Source organism: Cornus florida, unplaced genomic scaffold (assembly GCF_030987335.1).
Source record: "Cornus florida cultivar Cherokee Brave unplaced genomic scaffold, ASM3098733v1 CherokeeBrave_3.0.0_Hap2_Chr01, whole genome shotgun sequence".
Taxonomy (NCBI): domain Eukaryota; kingdom Viridiplantae; phylum Streptophyta; class Magnoliopsida; order Cornales; family Cornaceae; genus Cornus; species Cornus florida.
In genome coordinates, this window is record NW_026775571.1 from 103,262,441 (window position 1) to 103,281,036 (window position 18,596).

Consider the following 18,596-nt stretch of genomic DNA (forward strand, 5'->3'; position numbering starts at 1 on the left):
AGTATTTATATCAACTTGCAAAGTTCCATACATAACTGCCTGCCTACCCCATGGTGGGAAGAGGCTTTGCTTCATAGACTCAATAGTCAAGAGTGACACATATGAAAAATATATCTATGGCAACATGCAGTTTCGGTCGCCGACCGAACCTTGCCCAGATTGGGCATCCTCTTGTGGGTCACTTGGGTCCACTCTCCGACCATTTCTGGACTCATTTCATGTTGGCTTCTGCATTCAGGACTTGGATTAGAGTCTGGTTTACCTGTCACTTAGTATTATTGTAGAACAGAATTGGAAAGAAGTGCACCACACCGAACTGGAACCACCCACCAACCCTAAAACATTTATGCTCAGTTTGGTTACAATTCCACACTTAGTGATTTAGTATGGTATTTGGTACAACACTAGTGATAAAATCTTGTCAAAAGCGATGATTATATTTCTATGGTTTAAGCTGCTATGGATTCAATCAACTTTTTAGCATTAAGAATCCTTTTATGCGAACAAGACCTATTTAAATATTCTAGTGCAATTACTTTTCAATATTAAGATTCCTTTTTTATTGTGAACAAGGCCTATTTCAATTTTCTCAAATGCAATCAGTAATGAAGTTATTACCATATTTTGCTAGCCTTATCAATGAGGCTTGCCAAATTGTCAGTCAAATAAGCATGATTCGCATATATTACGTAAGGCTGATGCTATTGTCATACTTGCTGTTCACTAAAGCTTCTATTAATAAAGTACAAGTGTTTGAATAATGTTTATTGTGCAGAGGGTACATGGCACCGGAATATGCACAATGGGGTTACTTAACCTACAAAGCAGATGTGTACAGTTTTGGGATTGTTGCATTGGAGATTGTTGCCGGAAAGAACAACATGAAATATCATCCCAGTGAGAACGATGTTTGTCTCCTTGATTGGGTAAGAGTATTCATTTGATTCGAAACACAGTTTTAAAATCAGTATGCATGCTTGCTATAAGACTTGCTCATTTGGCTTAGTTTCCTTCTTTGTGTCATGTTAAACTCAATCTAGGCTGGGAATTGAAACTGCCTGAATTGGCTATGTTAGAGAGGACAGGAGCTAGTTTGCCCATTTAATTTGCTTGCAAGGTTAATTATATGGACATCAATATCCTGTATTCTTTAAAATAAAAGGAATTGCTGATATTTTAATTAAGTTAGCTCAGCTTATGTTGCCGGTTCGCCGACCCAGGTAGGCCGGGTGGTTTGGTTGAGTGAGCCGAATTTGTGAGGTTTTGTGTGTAACAGTTCTCCATTGTAAACGCCCATTATTGATAGTGAAAATTCTGGTGCGTTCCGTGGATGTAGGCAAAAGTTTTTGCCGAGAACCACGTAAATCATTTGTTTTCTTGTGTGATTGTTTTCTATTCCCAACATTGACCTGGTCAATGGTTAATAATCCCAAGTCGAGTGCCTGAAATCCCATTATGGAATATTTGCGTGAAGAGCCTGGTTGTCAACTACTGCTAATTATCCTAGGTTCTTTTACTGGCTTGTGGTTTCATTTCATTTTCAATCTCCACCTTGTGCACATTTCAGGCCTTAGCTTTACAACAAAAAGGATGTCTGTTAGAGTTGGTGGATCCAAAGTTGGATTCCAATTTCAACGAGGAAGAGGCATTAAGGATGATCCAAGGAGCTCTATTATGCACTAATCCATCTCCGGCACTTAGGCCTACGATGTCTGCATTGGTAAGCATGCTCGAAGGCCGTATCAGCGTCCAGAACATAATCACGGACCCGAGTATCTATAGTGATGAGTTGAGGTTCAAAGCCCTCAAAGGCAAATATGAGGCAGGGTCAAGTGAAAGTAAGACCTTCATTGATTCATCAGAAGCAACACGATATGGATCTTCCACCACATCTGCTCGGGATCTTTATGAAATCAATCTTGATTCTCAGTAACTATAAGCAGTTGTGTGAATTATGTTATTGTAGACTAATGGATTGCATTCATGCTTTTTCCTAGTTTAGAAAACAAAAATTTGCAATAATTTCTACAAACATACTAAAATGCTATCCATGTTTTACATTATGTATCGCCCTGCTTTCCTACAGAAAACAATATTGTACTTCTCATGCTTGTCAAAGAGAATTTCCCGAGTATGTATGTGTGGTGTGTTGTTTTGGAGAAAACATAGTCGACTTTTTATTGTCATTGCATGAATAGGATTTATACTCAAATATTCATGTTGGGTATTGACAATATGAGAGAAGTGAGACAGTGGGCTTGTAACATCCATAACATATACTGTTGTTTTGGATCAATTATAATTACATACGAATGCTGACAGCTAGCATATATGCTAAACTTGAGTTTTAATAAGCAGACATCTCGCAGATATGCTAAACTTGATCCTGACAAACCATGATAGCCAATCAAACAACATACAAGAAACAAATGCACCACCTTATTCCTATGGAAAGTGCTATTAGGAAGTCTAAGCCCACTCATTCAATGAAAGCACCAAGCTGGCTTTTGATGGGCCGAAGTGAGAACCATGTGTGGGTCCCACTTCAAGGTCATCAATGGCATTGATGTTTCTAATTTTATGAGTGGGGTAGCTGCTCCTTTTTTTCGCCCCATGTCCTTGTCTAGAATACCAGTTCACTATTCATATTTATGCATAAATCAGGAAAAAGAAGAAGAAGATTAAAAGTAGTTTTTCCTTTTTTTCAAACACCACAGAAAACTTTTACGCCGTATTCATGAATTTTCCGTCCTTCCTCTGTTTTGAAGAATTTTTGATATTCCGAGAATTCATAGGGCTTGAAACGTAATGGGTGTTCTTCATCTACTAGCTCGTCTGGGGCTTTTATAATGTAACCTTCTTTTGAGGACGAAAACAAACCCACTGAGTACCTCGTTTCATTTCCAGTCATCACAACCCGATGAGGCAGAGCCTTCACACGGCCATTAGTCCATGCCTACAAATTGATAAAATTTGAAATTCTAAAAAATGTCATGATGTTGATGTCATATACGAATATTGTCATTTATTCATACCGTGTCATTTGATTTTTGCCTGTCACATTAAACAACGTACATGAATGATTGTGGAACTTAAAAGAGACACCATACATTTTTATACATCTATTAAATTTGCTTATATTTCCGAAAAAGAAAACATTTATCATTAAAAGTTATTCGATTTTCTTTTCCACTTTGAAACAAAGTAGAAAACTGAAAACTCAGTGAAACATGGCCATAACTTGAAGCCTTATAAACTGGTCAATTTTATTAGGTTTCTGTTTATAAAGAAAAAGGACTTTAATACGACTTCCATGTTGAAAGTGAGCATGTATATATGAATTAATTGATGATCAGTGGTTGAAGTTGATGATTCATCAAGTTGGTCCATCTGTCTTTCCATATTAATATATATATATATATGCAAGGGGAGCAAGTGAAGAAACTAACGTGGAAAGAATCTCCGGCCATGACGATGAAAGAGTCCACCGACGAGGAGGATGATTTCATGTTGACCCACTTCCCGTCTTTGCTTTGCACCTCTAACCCACCAACCTGATTAATCTGATACAATATGCTCAAAAGGTTCTTGTCAGTGTGGGAAAACAGCATAAGCTTGTTATCCATAGTTTTGGGACCTTCATACTTCATTACTCGAAATGTGTGTAGGCTCGAATCAATGTGTTCGTCACAGTATTTCTCAACACCAAAGCTCTCCAAAACCATCCTTCTAATCATTTGATCCATTTCAGATAGTTTCTCTGAGAAGAACTGTACCGTTTTGCTGCCAAAGGAAGAGTACGTGGTCAAAAGTTATAAAAACACCTACAAGAACTATAACAATATCATTTTTCAGTGTAACACTGTAACTAACAACAACAACAAAAACTAATTAAATTTACTGACCCAAAGCTAGGGTTTCCTTCTGGCCACAAGAGATTAATGAAGCTGCTGAGCTTCTCGGGGATGAGTACATCTTCGACATCCATGCTCTCCCAGGGTGCTTTTGTCGACCGTGCGGTATAGACAGTACCTAAGGGCTCATTAGCAGAGACTATTTTTGATTTAGTTTGCAAAGGAAGTTCAAACATTTTTTCTATTTCACCTAACATGGATTTTCGAAGCTCAGAAGGAATTTTGTTGAACAAAGCCTCGAAGCCACCACATTCTTGGAATGCTAGCTGAACCCGGGCTCTCACCGAGTCCCACTCAGGAGTGCCGGCCTTTAGCTCATCTGAGAAAACTATGACAGGAAGAAGAGCTTCGGAGCCCATTCTTTTTTTCTTTCTTTGGCAGTTAGGGGCTGAAACAGCTAATTTTCTTAGTATGCAATTGTTGATAGAGCTCTAAGATGTTTCTATAGCAAATTTATATAGAACTTCTATTTTGGGGCAAATTAATGATATATATTATATTGTACTGACATGGATGTATCAACATATTCGATCTGCATACAAATATAGGAAATATATATATTGCCACATCAATTTTGTTATGCATTGTCATAACAAATATCATGTCTCCCTCACCACAAAGAAAGAACTAGAAAACAAACAAAAGAAAAAGTAAAAAAAGCATTGTATTATTGGGTCATATGTGTGTGTGCATATATATATATATGATTAAATGACAGTGATCAGATTAAATTTTGAAATGCTGAAAGCAATGGATTAGGTTATTCTATATGTGTGGCGCCAATCTAAACAATGATTTCACGACATGAGACAAGATTTATTGTATAAAATATTTAAGCTAGCATATTTTATGGTTCAAATTAATGTAGTTGCAGCTTTCCAGTAAAATTTGATAGCTATGTTTTTTTTGGGTACTTTCTAAACTGCTCCCACACACAAATCATTTACCAATTACCATTGACGGATATATCAAAAATATTATTTTGTTCAGTTTTTTTTAATTAAAAAATATATTTTCTGATAATTAAAAATCTGACCAAAAAAAAAAAAGGAAAAAGAAAAAAAGAGATATATGAATGATAGCTTGGCTACTTGGCTGTATATATAGAAAGAGATATATTTAGTGACATAGATAATGAAGTTATCATTCATCACTTCCAGAATAGAACCCCTTTTAATTGTATTTAATGAAAATATTATTAATTGGTACTTTCGTTCTTATATTTGTCAAGTTTTATTCTTTTATTTATTTATTATTATTTGAGATTATGAGATTATATATAAACAATTTATATTTGTCATCTTAGTTGATTTTTTATTTTTATTTTTATCAAATATACTGTGCCCTTGACCAGAACCACCATTCCTACCAACCTAACTACCAAATCATACTCCATATCAATTCTCAAGAGATCCACAACACTTACCAGAACCATGCAAACTAAGAGCTTTTCCATCCAATTAATCCCCCACTTCCATTAAAACCACCTCTACCTCCAAAACCAATTACACCAAGCAAAAATTTCTCATCCATCATTCTTGGCTAGGGACGGCTATATGTTTATCAGGTTGAGCATGATGCTGTCTAATTAAAACGGTTCTGGTCTCTAATTGGGCCTTTTCTTTTTGTCCTTGTTGTCTAACTTCTCTTATGGGCTGCCTGAACGTTGGGCGGGCCTGAGCCACCTTGTAAATTTATCACAATTTTTTTTTTTTTTTTTAGGACACATTATTTAATTACTCACTCTGTCTATTTATTGGGGAATTCAACATTTATGTTTCCTTTGGTAGGAAGGAAAAAAAATTAGATGGTAGGAGAAAATAAGAGAAGGATGAGACATTCTTAGGAAAGAGATTGCGTTATTATTCTCTCTTTTTGTTTGATTGGATGGAAGAAAAAAGAATAGGATAATACCTTATTTTGTTTGTTAGGAGAAAAAGGAAGAGAGAGTGTTTAATTAGAAGGAAAATTTTGTAATTTAATTTTTTTTTTATAATAGCTTTTTTTTTTTCTTCGCATCTTTGTTCTTATTTGGATGGAAGAAAATTTGTGACAGAGGAAAGATGACTCATCTATCCTCTTTTATCTTCTCTTCTTACCTCCTACTCTCTCCTCTCTACCAAATGGAGGAAGTTTGTTTCTTCGCATCTTCCATCTATATTTGGAGGGAAGAAAATTTGTAAAAGAGGAAGGATGATTCATCTATCATTTTTTCTCTTCTCTAATTACCTCCTCTTTACCAAAAGAAGGAAATTTGTTTCTTCGCATCTTCCATCCATATTTGGAGGAAAGAAAATTTGTAAAAGAGGAAGGATGATTCATCTATTTTCTTTTCTCTTCTCTAATTACCCCCTCTCTACCAAAAGAAGAAAATTTTTTCTTCCTTCGTATCTTCTCTCCACCATCTTCCTTCTTTCTTACCAAATAGAGTTATGGTAATGAGTTCTTAATAATTTTTTTATTATATTGATAAGTGTGAATTTTTAAATATATTCTTGTTAAAAGACAAATGAGTGTATTTTCTAATTTTGCACTTGTTTAATGAAGTCAATATTAGAATGATAGTATGATAATGTTATAAAAAATAGTAAATCCATTTTTTAAATGAAGCATGTATTTTGGGAACATCCTAAAATAAAATAAAATTAAATGAAAAGAATATTTTGGACGAAGTGAGTAGGTTAATTTTTTCTGATGTATAGGATTGCTCAAATTAAATTATGCAGATTACAAAAGGCTCATCATCTAACAAGCAACCAAGGTTTAAAAATGGAAAGAAAGAAAAAAAATGATCATGCAGCGCAGTCATGTGAATACTGTAGCTACTGTTCCCAGCACTCACTCATTGTAATATATATTATTTATTTCTTTGAAACAAGTAAAAACAAACATTAGGAGAGGAACATGTTATGCTGGCTTGGATTTGTTATTGCTATAGTATAATATTTGTCCCAAGCAGATATCGTGCAGACATGCTAAATTTGATCCTGACAAGCGTTGATATAACCAACCAACACTTGATGAAACAAACAGCATAAAACACATAAACACACCTTATTCGTATTTACAAAGTAGAAGGAAAATAGACTAGGAATAGTTGTTCCACATCCATAGGCCAATCCAAACGAATCAAAAACCTCTTCATTAACGATTTCTGCTGCTCCGTGTAATTGGTGAGTTTTATCACTAATATTAATGGTGAAATTCCTCAATTGTGAGGAACAGCAGGAAATTGTTACTGGAGAGGGTTTGGATCCATCTTAAACACCACAGAAAACTTTTATGCCGGATTGATGAGAAGTGTATCCTTTCTTTGTTGCAAAGAAGTTGAGATATTCTTTATAGTCAAAGGGCTTAAAGCGTACTGGGTGTTCTTCATCCACTAGCTCGTCTGGGGCTTTTATAATGTAGCCGGCTTTTGGGTTTGAAAAGAGACCCACTGAATACCTCGTTTCATGTAAAGGCATCACAACCCGATGAATTGGAGCCTGCAAATGCCCATTCGTCCATGCCTACAAATTGATTGATAAAATTTTAAGTACTAAAAAATGTCATAATGTTATGATCACTTGATTTTTATGTGTGACAATAAACACTTATATAAATGATTATGAAACCTAAAAGAGCATGAAAAAAAACTTGCACACTATGCATTCTTACACATCTATTAAATTTGCTTAAACTTATGGGAAATAAGACATTTATCAGCAACCTCTATTCAATTTTCTTTTTCTTTTTGAAACAATGTTTAGATCTAAACCAAGACCAAAATGATCGAGTTCGGTGAATCTCTTTATATATAAAAGACGAAGAGAGGCTTGACCAAGACTAGTTCATAAGGCTTCAATTTATGGGCATGTTTCACACTTGGTTTTCTGTTTTTTGTACTTTCATTTGGGTAATAGTATTTGGAGAATTGTTTTTAGAAACCACCCTATTTTGAACCTATCCTTTGCAAGTGTCAGTTACTTGTTTCTTTTCTCTGTCTCACCATATATATATATATATATAGTATATAAATACATATATATTTTTAATAAATAAAAAAAACATGCAAGGGTAGCAAGTGAAGAAACTAACGTGGAAGGAATCTCCGAGCATGACAACGAAAGAGTCCGGCGATGGGTTCACATTGATCCATTTTCCGTCTTTGGTTTGTACCTCTAACCCATCTATCTCACCAGTCTGACACAGTATGGTCAAAATGTTCTTATCAGTGTGGGGTATCAGCACAACCTCGTTGCTGTCCATATTTTCGAGAAGCACATTTTCGGAAGCTTCATACTTCATTGCTCGAAGACCATATCGGGATTTATCTATGTGTTCATCATAGTATTTCTCAATACCAAAGCTCTCCAAAACCATCCTCCTAATCATTTGATCCAATTCAGCTACCTTCTCTGAGAAGACCCCTACTGTTTTGCTGCCAAAATGAAGAGTATGCACGTGGTCACTAGAAGTAGTAATCTTCCAAAAACAGTTAAATCTTAAAAACAACACGGAAAAGTGATTTTATTTTGGAGGTGAGTTTTGGAGGTGTGAGTGAATTTGTTTTAACTTTCAAAAAAAATAAAAATAAATAAATAATAATAATAATATATAATTAAATTTACTTACTCAAAGCTAGGGTTTCCTGTGTTTCCTTCTGGCCATAAGCGATTAGTGAATCTTGTGACATTTTCGGGAATGATTACATCTTCGATACCCATGGTCTCCCAGGAAGCTCTTGATGACTTGCCAGTGTAGCCAGTACCGAAGGGCTCATTATCAGAGGTTACTGCTGTCTTTTTCTCCATAGGAATGTCAAGCATTTCTCTTGTTGCACCCATCATGGATTTTCGAAGCTCAGAAGGGATTTTGTCGAACAAAGCCTCGAAGCAGCCATATTCTTGGAGTGCTTGCCGAACCCGGGCTCTCACCGAGTCCCACTCAGTAGTGCCCGGCTTTAGCTCATCTGAGAAAGTTATGACAGGAATAACAGATTCCAAGCCCATTGTTTTTCTTAATTTCTTTGGCAGTAAGGAGCTGATGCAGATAGTATGCAATTGTTGATGAGCATTAAAATGTTCTATAGCAAATTTATATAGAATTTCAATTTATGCTTCATGTTGCAAGGGGACAAATGAGAGAGATACATTATATTGTAGTGACAAGGATATATTAGCATATTCTGCAAACATGTACAGTATAGGAAAAATCGATTTAATTATTTAAAAAAAAAAAAAAAAAAAAATTGCTTTGGGATCATATATTTATATATTGATGTACAACAGGTTATCGACTTTTCCTAAGTACATTTGGATAAGAATGTTTCGACCAGTGAGAAGATCAATTGATTAGTAAGAATCAGAACCCACTAGCAAAACGATTTTGGATTGTATTGAATTTTGGTATTTAATAATTTTTAGTTATTAAGTTTATTATATTTTTTCCGTAATGGTTAGAGATATATAGTTGAATTTTGAGCTTATTTTAAATTTTCCTTAGGTTATTAGTTACGTTGTAAATTTCTTTTCTTTTTCTTTTTCGAAAATTTATGTTGCAAATTAATTTCTTTATTCTGATATGTTTCGTTATTATACATTTTTAATAATAACTTTAAAGTTCTTTTTACTTATAATTTGTGACTTCAAAGTTGTTTATTTAAATGACAGATTGATAAAGTTTTTTTATTTATTCATGAATTCGATCAGCTCCATCATACATGATTTTTATTTGTTTGTATCTAAATAAAATATTTAAGCTCAAGCAACCGGATTAGCATATTTTATGGTTCCAATGTAGTTGTAGCTTTCGAGTAACACACCATAGTTATGTTTTTGGGTACTTTCTATGCTGCTCTCACATAGTTGATAGCACCTACTAGGAAGAAAAATACCGAAAAAAGGGTACGAAATACTACAGACACGATCCTATGACAATTTAAAGAATATAGGGCCCGCAAATACGTGAATAGGTCAAAAAATAGTTGTATAAGTTTCTCTCCGAATACGTGAATAGGTCAAAAAATAGTAGTATAAGCTTCTCTCGATCACATAAGTGATAGTACTTGGTCTTCTAGTAAGATCTAACACCAACTAGACATGGGTACGAAATAATATAGACACGATAATATGGTAATTTAAAAAATATAGGATATGAATGCGTCAAAAAATAACAACATAATCATGATTGGATCTCGAATGTAGTCCCAATGAAGACGAAGCTATAGAATGGCAAGAATATGACTAAAAACAAGCAAGAAAATCATATCGATGGCTCAACCGTACTTTGACACTCGAGGGTCGGCAACAAGTCAGTACATAAATACCAATATTGGCAATGGGTTTTGCACCTGCATGTTGTGACACATCGCTCCCAGAAGTAAAACCACTGGCTCCGGCAAGTTACAAGTTCAGAAGCGACATATTTTTAGCTGAATTTGATACGTGTTCAAAATGTATCATCGTATCAGAGTGTCGATCCCATCACAATATCCTAGGGAAGGTATCCAGAATCCTTACCTTCTCACATAATGTGGACGTCAATTATTACTAAGTTGACACATATATCAAAATATTCTTATTTAGTTCAATTTTTTTTAAAAATAATTTTATATTTTTTTGAGAACTAAAATTGATGAATGACAAAAATTCAGTAAGACCAACAAGTACATTTTCGACAGACCAAGGATATTTTTTTTGGTGAAAACAATGCATTGAGAAACGCTCATTAGCTCTTGTTTGTGGGTCATGTTGATTTATTGCTAAAAACATTCGTTCAGGGTTCCGAAATTGAGTTTTCTTATCTGTTAGGAGTCGTGTTGATTATTTCTGGATTTTTGTTCGAGGCCTAAATGAAATCTAATTGCTTTCAAATTTTAGATTTAATGTATTTTTATTTATTAGGTTTCTTATTCTATTTTTTAATTATTTTAGAGAAATTAACTTTAGTTCTAGACTTATTTTTAGTGTTATTTTGCTTTTGGTATTAGGTTTCTTTGTGGTTTTAGTTTCCTTCTAGTGTTAAGTTTTCTTTTATTATAAATATGTGTACTGTCAAACACAAAATTAACTTTTTATTCATTCAATTATTCAATACAATATCATATTTTTCTAAATTTATCTCTTGTTTTGTGGATTCAAGACACCCTACTTTATGGATTCAAAGTAACTCATTCCTTGTAAACAAATTTATCGCTTCCGCTTATGTCAGTTGGTATCAGAATCTTGTCTTTTCCTGATCTAATAACAGGTGCTCGTTTTGGTTGCACCCACTTTGCTGACGATGATCGTAGAGTGAGGCAACTTGGGCAGCCATCATACTCAAGATCAATTCATAGGAACTAGTTTTGGAATTGGTGGCAACCAGGTTCGTGGTTTAGTTTGAGTTCGTGCTGATGATGTGTCTCGTAGCCAACTGAATATGGGTTATGTTCCTATTTATCCACGTACGCCTCCAATCTAGCTATGCAGATTATTTCGATAATTCTTACGCTAATGAGTTCATATTCAGTGATCGAAGTAAACGCAACAATCGTGAATTTCAGGTAAAACTTGATCTACTTACTTTCAATGGAAGTTTTTATTACTGAATACGTCTTGGACTAGATTGAAGAAGTTGAAGAATTTTTTGAATATTTTGATGTACCTGAAAACAAACAAGTTCCGATTGTTGCCTTAAGCTTAAAGGTTGGGCTTCAACTTGGTAGGAACAAATACAATTTTATCGAAGTAGGCAAAGATCATAGCCTGTACAGTTGTGGTACAAGATGAAACGATTGTTCGTGACTAAATTTCTACCACCAAATTATAAGGAAATAATGTATCAAAAATATCGGAATTATCGAAAAGAGAGTCCACCGTCAAAAACTCAACAGTGAAAAATGATAAGAAAGATAGTGGCACCAACAATAATAATAATTTTATTGAGGTAACGACTGACATTATTTAGGTTGATAAAGAGAAAAAAATTGTTGATTCACCTATTGTAGATGAAGAAGATAAAGTTAAGGATATGAAAACATTAATTTCTTTGCATAAGTTAATTGGTAGATACAGAAAATGATTTTAGCACGACGAAAGAAAACGATGGTGACAAGAAGGTCAATGCTGAAGTTGAGTAATAGGAATTAATTGATGATCAACAAGTTAATGATTTTTCCAAATTAGATGTCCAAGATGACATGGAAGAAATCGGGCTTCAAATTGGTGAAGTGTTATTATTTGAGGAAATTGTTAATGAAGAATTATTTATTCTGGAACGTACCAATGAAAATACTTTGGTGTCGTGCTTTGGAAGTTCTCATGGCAATGAACAATATGATTTTGTGGTAATATTATTCATAGGCAAACTCGAGGACGAGTTTTTTTAAAGTGAAGGGGACTGATGCATGATAGAAATTCAGTTAGACCAAGAAGTCCATTTTTGACATACTATAAGTGTTTTTTGGGTGTAAAACCATGCAATGAGAAACACCCAGTAGCTTTAGCTTGTGGGGCCATGTTGGTTTTCCGCTTAGAACCTTTATTTAGAGCTCCGAAATTAGGTTTTTTTTATCTGTTAGAAGCCTTGTTGATTATTTACGGAATTTTTTTTAGCCTAAACGAAGTCTGATTGTTCTCAACTTTTAGATTTAGTATTTTTTGTTTATATATTAAGTTTCTTATTCTATTTTTTCAAAAGTTTTAGAGAAATTTTAGTTTTAGGCTTATTTTTAGTGTTATTTTCCTTTTGCTATTAGGTTTTTGTATGTTTTTAGTTTCCTTCTGGTGTTAGGTGTCTTTTATTATAAATAGGTGTACTGACAAGTGCATAATTAATTTTTATTCATTCAATTATTGAATACATTATTAGATTTTTCTAAATTTATCTCTTGTTTTGTGGATTCAAAGTAGCTCGTTCCTTGTGAATAAATTTATCGCTTTCGCTTATATCCAAAAGTAAGAAAAAAAATATTGATTGGACGTAGCTTAAAATTGTTTTTTAAAAACTCAATTTAAAAATATTGTAGAGAATTTGTCCAAGGTTGATTCCGCAATTAGTCATACCGTAGCATTTTAAAATTCTTATGAGAAGTTCCTTCCTAAAAGAACTTAAAAAAAGAGAAAAGAAAAGAACACTCTACTTATCACTCCGTTTGTTTCGACGTAAAATATCCTTTTTGAATTTTTTTTCTAAGTAAAATATTATTTTATTTTTATTTTGTCGGTGTTTGGCAAAAGTTTATGTCAAGGTTGAGGTCGAGTCCATCGGGCGGGGCATATAATAAAATAACTTGCCAAAAATTAATGGAAAAATTATTTTTGTTAAATTTTAATATTTTTTTTCTTCATAAACATTTATAACAACCAAACACCAGGAAAAAAAAAAAAAAAAAAAAAAAAAAAATTCTAAAAAATATTTTATGTCCACCAAACAAACGAAGCCTTAGTCTCAGTATAGATTTTTTTTTTTTTTTTCTTTTAAGTATAGATGGAATGTAATGACCCGATCATTTTTCTTCCTTTTCTTTTTCTCAGATTTTAACGAATATTTTTTTTGCGTTGTCTTTTCCTTTTTGGGTTTGGTTTTTCATCACTTGATGTTGTCTCGAGTGCTCGGGAATGATTTCCGAGACTCTTTTCCTTGGATTGACAACTTCCTTTGGGGATTGTATCATTTCCATATTTTATTTTTCCGAACACTATTCACATTTTGTCTTTTTCTCGTTTATCCTTTTTCCTTACACAACTTCACTTTTTGTGCTCAGATTTGATTCCGGTTTTGCATGCATTCATGATATTTGATTTCCATGATAGTGGTATTTTTACTTTTCTAGAAAAGTATGTTGATTGCTTACTTCTTTCATAAAGGGGCATTAATCCATACTTTAGTGTAATTATTCTTAACTTGTGGGGTTTTAGTGTAACTAAATAAAATAATTATTTTTCATCTTGGGGACCATTTTGTAATTAAATTTGGAAGATATTTTCAAAAAGGACCTTTTTGTAATTTTTGAAAAGTATGATAAGTGTTACACTCTCATTGGTCCACTTGTTGACATTTGTGTGGAAATACTTTAATGCATTGGATGATGACATTTGGAGGGTGAGGATTCACCCACTTGTTGGCCTAGGATTGGTGCACTTGTTGGCTTGGATGGTTGACAAGTGTAGGTGTGGGATTAAGCCTAGGAAGGAGTCATGGATTGGTGACAAGTGTAGGTTCACAATTTAGTCTTGCAAATATCTTTGGGCCACTTTGGGATTATGGTTTTAAATGAGGGTTTTTGTGCAATTGACCATAGATGTGTGTGTTGACCATGGTGTAAGAGCACATAGTGAGTGGAGGATTTCTATTTCCTCCACTCACACTTAATCACATTATTTCATTCTCTTCCTTACAAGAAAACCCTAACCTCCATGGATGGAGCTTGAAGCCTTAGGCATTGACCTTGATCTTTGAGGCCATTCCACTTACTTTAGACTATAAAGCTTGGAATACTTTTTGTTCCCCTCATCCCCCTCTTCAAAACCCTTGAAGGATCTAGCCTAACTCCTAGTTTTGCTTTGGTATCTAGAGATTCAATTCTCTAGTGAGGTATTGATCTATTATTTTGAAGTATTTTTATATCATTATTGAGTATTTTACATGCATGGAAGAGAAGGACTTGTATTTTGCCCTTAAACTGTTTTAACTTGAAATTAATCTTGTCAAATTAAATATAGAATATGAAAATATACTCAATTAGGTTTCATTTAGTTTTGGTTTCATGTAATTTGGATTTAAAATGAATTAGTTATGAATTTTTGAAGTTGCAAGCTAGTTGTTGGAAATTTGAAGCTTTTCTTTTTTAGTCCGGAAATGAATTTTTATATGGAAATGTGTTACTTTAATTACCTTGAAATTTTTACTAAAACTTCCCCCATGGGTTTAACATTACTCAGAATTTTTTCACAATTTTAGAGCATTTCTAATTTTTTTTAAAAATCCGAAACTATCTGCTGTCCATGTTTTTATTGCAGCTGGAAAATATATTTTTAGATGATTTATTTCACTAACCTTTTGACATTGGATCATGGCTTAAATTTCCAGTTTTACACTCTCATATGTTTAATTCCAAAATAAATTAGGTTTTCCCAATTTGGATGTCAAATGAATTTTTTTATGAATTTTCAAAGTTGGAAGCTGCAGGCTGAAAATGTCTTTTCTGGGCAGAATTTGTTTCAAAGTTGTGGGTCAAAACTGTTTCAATTGGGAAGATATTTTGTTAAACTAAATTGATATTATCAAATTGAAGTGTTTAAGCTTTCATTGGGCTTTGGATTCATTCAATTTGGGTTAGAATTGAATTTTTTATGAATTTTACAAGTTGAAGGTAGCAAGCTGAAAAATCTGTTTTGCGGACCGAAAATTTGGGGCGATTTCATTTCGGTGGTAATTGGGATTTTCATTCCAATTGAGGTAGGGAATGTTTTAGGATTATTTGTGTGTTGTATTGTGTGTTTGCTATGATTATGCAACATATATGTATGTCTTGTATCAAATCTAGAAAGTTAGTAATTTTTATTTCTTTGTATAAGATTTAAAATTTATTATAATGTATAACTTTGATTTGAATTGTAACATGCTAAGAAATTATGCTTAGATATGTTGGTTAACATATATTAAATTTGGATCATTTGATTAAGAATTACAACTTTTATTTAATATTTATCTTTAGTGAAAGTTTAATTCACATGGTTGTATCAAGCATTAAATCAAGTTGTAATGTAATATTTAAATAGGCCTTGGCATGTTCTCTAACATAGATTAAATTGAGGGCATTTGGAATTATTTAAAAATCTAGAGGAAATTAATTAATTAACTTGATTAATTTTGTTTTAAGTGTTTTAATCACTTGACTTGTCATTTGATGTTATATATATGATGACCATGACATGTCTTTCAATATATATTAAATTGAGGTTATTTGGATTAACTTGGAATTTAGAGAATTTAACTATTTATATTTAATTAAATTCTACTTTATTACTCTATGGATTTAATTGCATTTTGGAAGTTATTTCTATATTTAAATCATGGATTTGGATTTGATGTATGTTCGCTTGATTATTTTTGAGTATTGGATAATATAGTTGTTACTTTTATATTCATGAGAATATGTTTTTCCTTATTGAATATATTGTTGCTATGTGTAAGGAATTGCACATTTTGTATTTGACATCTTACATGCCATAGTAGTTGTGAATTTTGAGCATGTATTGTATAAGTTTTCAAAATTTGGATTGTGCTTGGTAAATAGTTGATATTTTGTATATAAATGTTGATATATATACGTTGTTGCACAATTTGTTGATTTTGGAAACTTGGGGATGTCGTTATTTGGCTACGGTTAGGACTTGGTTCTAGTACGGGAAATTGTCTCTCTATATAGTCTAGTGCGCACATAGAGAGGTTACCCATGGGCTAGTAACCCTAAAGTAACTATGTTGTCGGTCTGATCCGGCGTGACGTCCGAGTATCCACTTTGTTTGATTTCGTATTTCATTTTAAGTTGATAACTAAATAATATCGTAACTTATTGTTCCTTATTTGATTTCCTATTTTGAGCTTAAGATGTAGCTTTGTGAAAGCATACTTCATGTGTTGTATTGGAAGTTCCATTGTTGGTTAAATTGCATCGATATCATAATTTGTGTTTTGATGTTCAAATGTAGTTTATGAATGACCTTATAGATTCATTTTGAACATAGACGTTAGGTGGCATGACCTACAATTATTGTTTTCGTATTTTGGATTTCAAGTTAAAGACTCTAAGAATCTATATCTTGTTGCCTTGTATAACATGTTTCCATGTTGTTTGAATTGCATGAACAATGTGATTATGATATAAATGATCTAGGTAGCTTAGAATGCTCCCTGGGTCTTATTTTGACATAGACGTTAGGTGGCATGAGCCCCTTTAACATGTTTCACCATAAGGTGATAAAATTGTAAAATGCTAGGTCGATGCATGCTCATCTCCTACGAGTAGCTTTATGTTACTCACCCCTACGATACTGGGGTATATTTCAGGTACATGACTCAGAATTTGAAGATTCCATTGCTCCTTGGATGGCTTACAGTTTCTAAGTTTCTATTTTATGCAAGTGTTAGCATAAGATGCCTCTTTGTAGCCCTATTTGTTTAAACTTGTATTCGTTGATTCGTATATGTAAAGTGTACGTAAGTGCACTCTTTTTAATGTATTTAACATGTATGAGATGAGACCGGAGGCCAATGACATGTATCTCGTTTTCTATGCACTTTTGTTTTCAAAGTTTATTATGAAAATATTGGAAAATGTTAAGTCATTGCTTCATAACTTTCGCATCGGGTGTTGGAATTTCATATCTTTTCTGCCCGGACTCAGAATCAGACGATTCTTGAGTCTAATTTTGTTCATTTTTCATTGTCCTTCCAATGGTGTGCACTGTGGCACCCTTTTCAGTGAGAAATGACCATTTTGCCCTTAGTTCATCTCTTTTCGGGTTAGGCATTCTTGCTTCATTTGCTTGGCTTATTTGAGTTCCATGGCTTCATGGAGAGTCACTTTGGGGCCTTAGGGATGACGTACATCTCTTGAGGTCATTTGGCTTCTTTTGCTTCCGCATTTCGGGTTCGTTATCGGGTCAACTTCCGGTTCATCACTAACGCACCGGGTTGAGAAATCCGAGTCGTTACATGGAAATAGCAATTAAAAAAAAAAAAAAAACTTTTAAGAGTTAAGATAATATATGGATTCAATTGCGTGCAAGATGGAATCAGTTGTGTTTTGGACCAAATGGGCTTTTCTATACTTTGTATTTTGACCCAATGGGTTATGCACTTTTCACCTAAGCTGAAATTCTTGTAACTAAGGCCCTATGTGGTAAAGCTGGGGTGTCATTTTTTGCTGTCATTTCATTTATGTGAAAATGTAATTTTAAAAAGGTGTGCTGTCATTTTTGTCAAAACAAAATACTTTTGGTAAAAAAGTACATGTGTTGAATTTTTGAAAAGAGAAAATATATTAGGTAATTTTTAAAAAATAATTGACTATTTTATTCATTATTTGAGTAAAATTGAAAAATAATAAAATAACATTTTTAATTTTACTATTAGAGTATAATAAAATATATTTCTAAATTTTATTTGTTATTTGAGTATCATTGAAAAGTAATAAAATAATCTTTTTATTTAATATTCAAGTATAATTGAATTTAATAAAATAATATTTTTAATTTTACTATTCGAGTATAATAAAAATAATTTGTAAATTTTATATACTATTCGAGTATAATTGAAAAATAATAAGATAATATTTAATTAATATTCTAGTATAATTGAAAAATAATAAAATAATTTTTTTATTTTACTATTTGAGTTAATAAAATATATATATTTAATTTATTTAGTATTCGAGTATAATTGAAAAATAATAAAATGAAATTTCTCTAATTGCTAAAGAATAATAAAATAATAAATAACAATATTTGAAAATCAAAACTTAAAATCAAAGTTTCATTTTGAAGTTGCGGGAATTGTGAAGGAAATGACAACTAGTTTTTAAATGTTTTGAAATGTGAAAAGTCAAATTAGAGTCACTAAAATCAAAACATAAAATCAAAGTCAAACGAATTTTGTTACCATCATAAAAACAAAACTAAAAATCAAAACTGAAAACTTTAGGGCCCGTTT

The 18,596-nt window shown here is 32.8% G+C and overlaps 3 protein-coding genes and 1 long non-coding RNA gene across 8 annotated transcripts in view; 2 read left to right on the forward strand and 2 right to left on the reverse strand.

Annotated features, from left to right (window-relative positions):
- Nucleotides 1-2,134, forward strand: part of LOC132310518 (probable LRR receptor-like serine/threonine-protein kinase At1g07650) — a 29,269-nt gene extending 27,135 nt beyond the window's left edge. For all 5 annotated transcript variants that reach the window (XM_059808687.1, XM_059808690.1, XM_059808692.1 and 2 more), the window contains 2 exons: nt 776-926; nt 1,568-2,134. In XM_059808687.1, the coding sequence (XP_059664670.1) occupies nt 776-926; nt 1,568-1,933 (517 nt within the window). In that variant the 3' untranslated portion in view covers nt 1,934-2,134. The remainder of the gene's footprint in view (nt 1-775; nt 927-1,567) is intronic.
- Nucleotides 2,135-2,190: 56 nt separating this feature from the next.
- LOC132310571 (probable 2-oxoglutarate-dependent dioxygenase AOP1) lies at nt 2,191-4,341 on the reverse strand. The gene is made up of 3 exons (XM_059808695.1): nt 3,906-4,341; nt 3,450-3,783; nt 2,191-2,956 (listed from the first exon to the last, which is right to left on the reverse strand). Exons 1-3 carry the CDS (start codon nt 4,271-4,273, stop codon nt 2,705-2,707), a joined length of 954 nt encoding a protein of 317 aa, XP_059664678.1. The 5' UTR covers nt 4,274-4,341; the 3' UTR covers nt 2,191-2,704.
- A 2,833-nt stretch (nt 4,342-7,174) lies between these two features.
- Nucleotides 7,175-8,908, reverse strand: LOC132279355 (2-oxoglutarate-dependent dioxygenase AOP2-like). Its single transcript, XM_059781319.1, has 3 exons — nt 8,532-8,908; nt 7,995-8,337; nt 7,175-7,426 (listed from the first exon to the last, which is right to left on the reverse strand). Exons 1-3 carry the CDS (start codon nt 8,906-8,908, stop codon nt 7,175-7,177), a joined length of 972 nt encoding a protein of 323 aa, XP_059637302.1.
- Nucleotides 8,909-14,261: 5,353 nt separating this feature from the next.
- On the forward strand, nt 14,262-17,201 carry LOC132312066 (uncharacterized). The gene is made up of 3 exons (XR_009483182.1): nt 14,262-14,474; nt 15,247-15,338; nt 16,953-17,201. It is a non-coding gene; the product is annotated as an uncharacterized LOC132312066 (long non-coding RNA).
- The last annotated feature ends 1,395 nt before the right edge of the window (nt 17,202-18,596 follow it).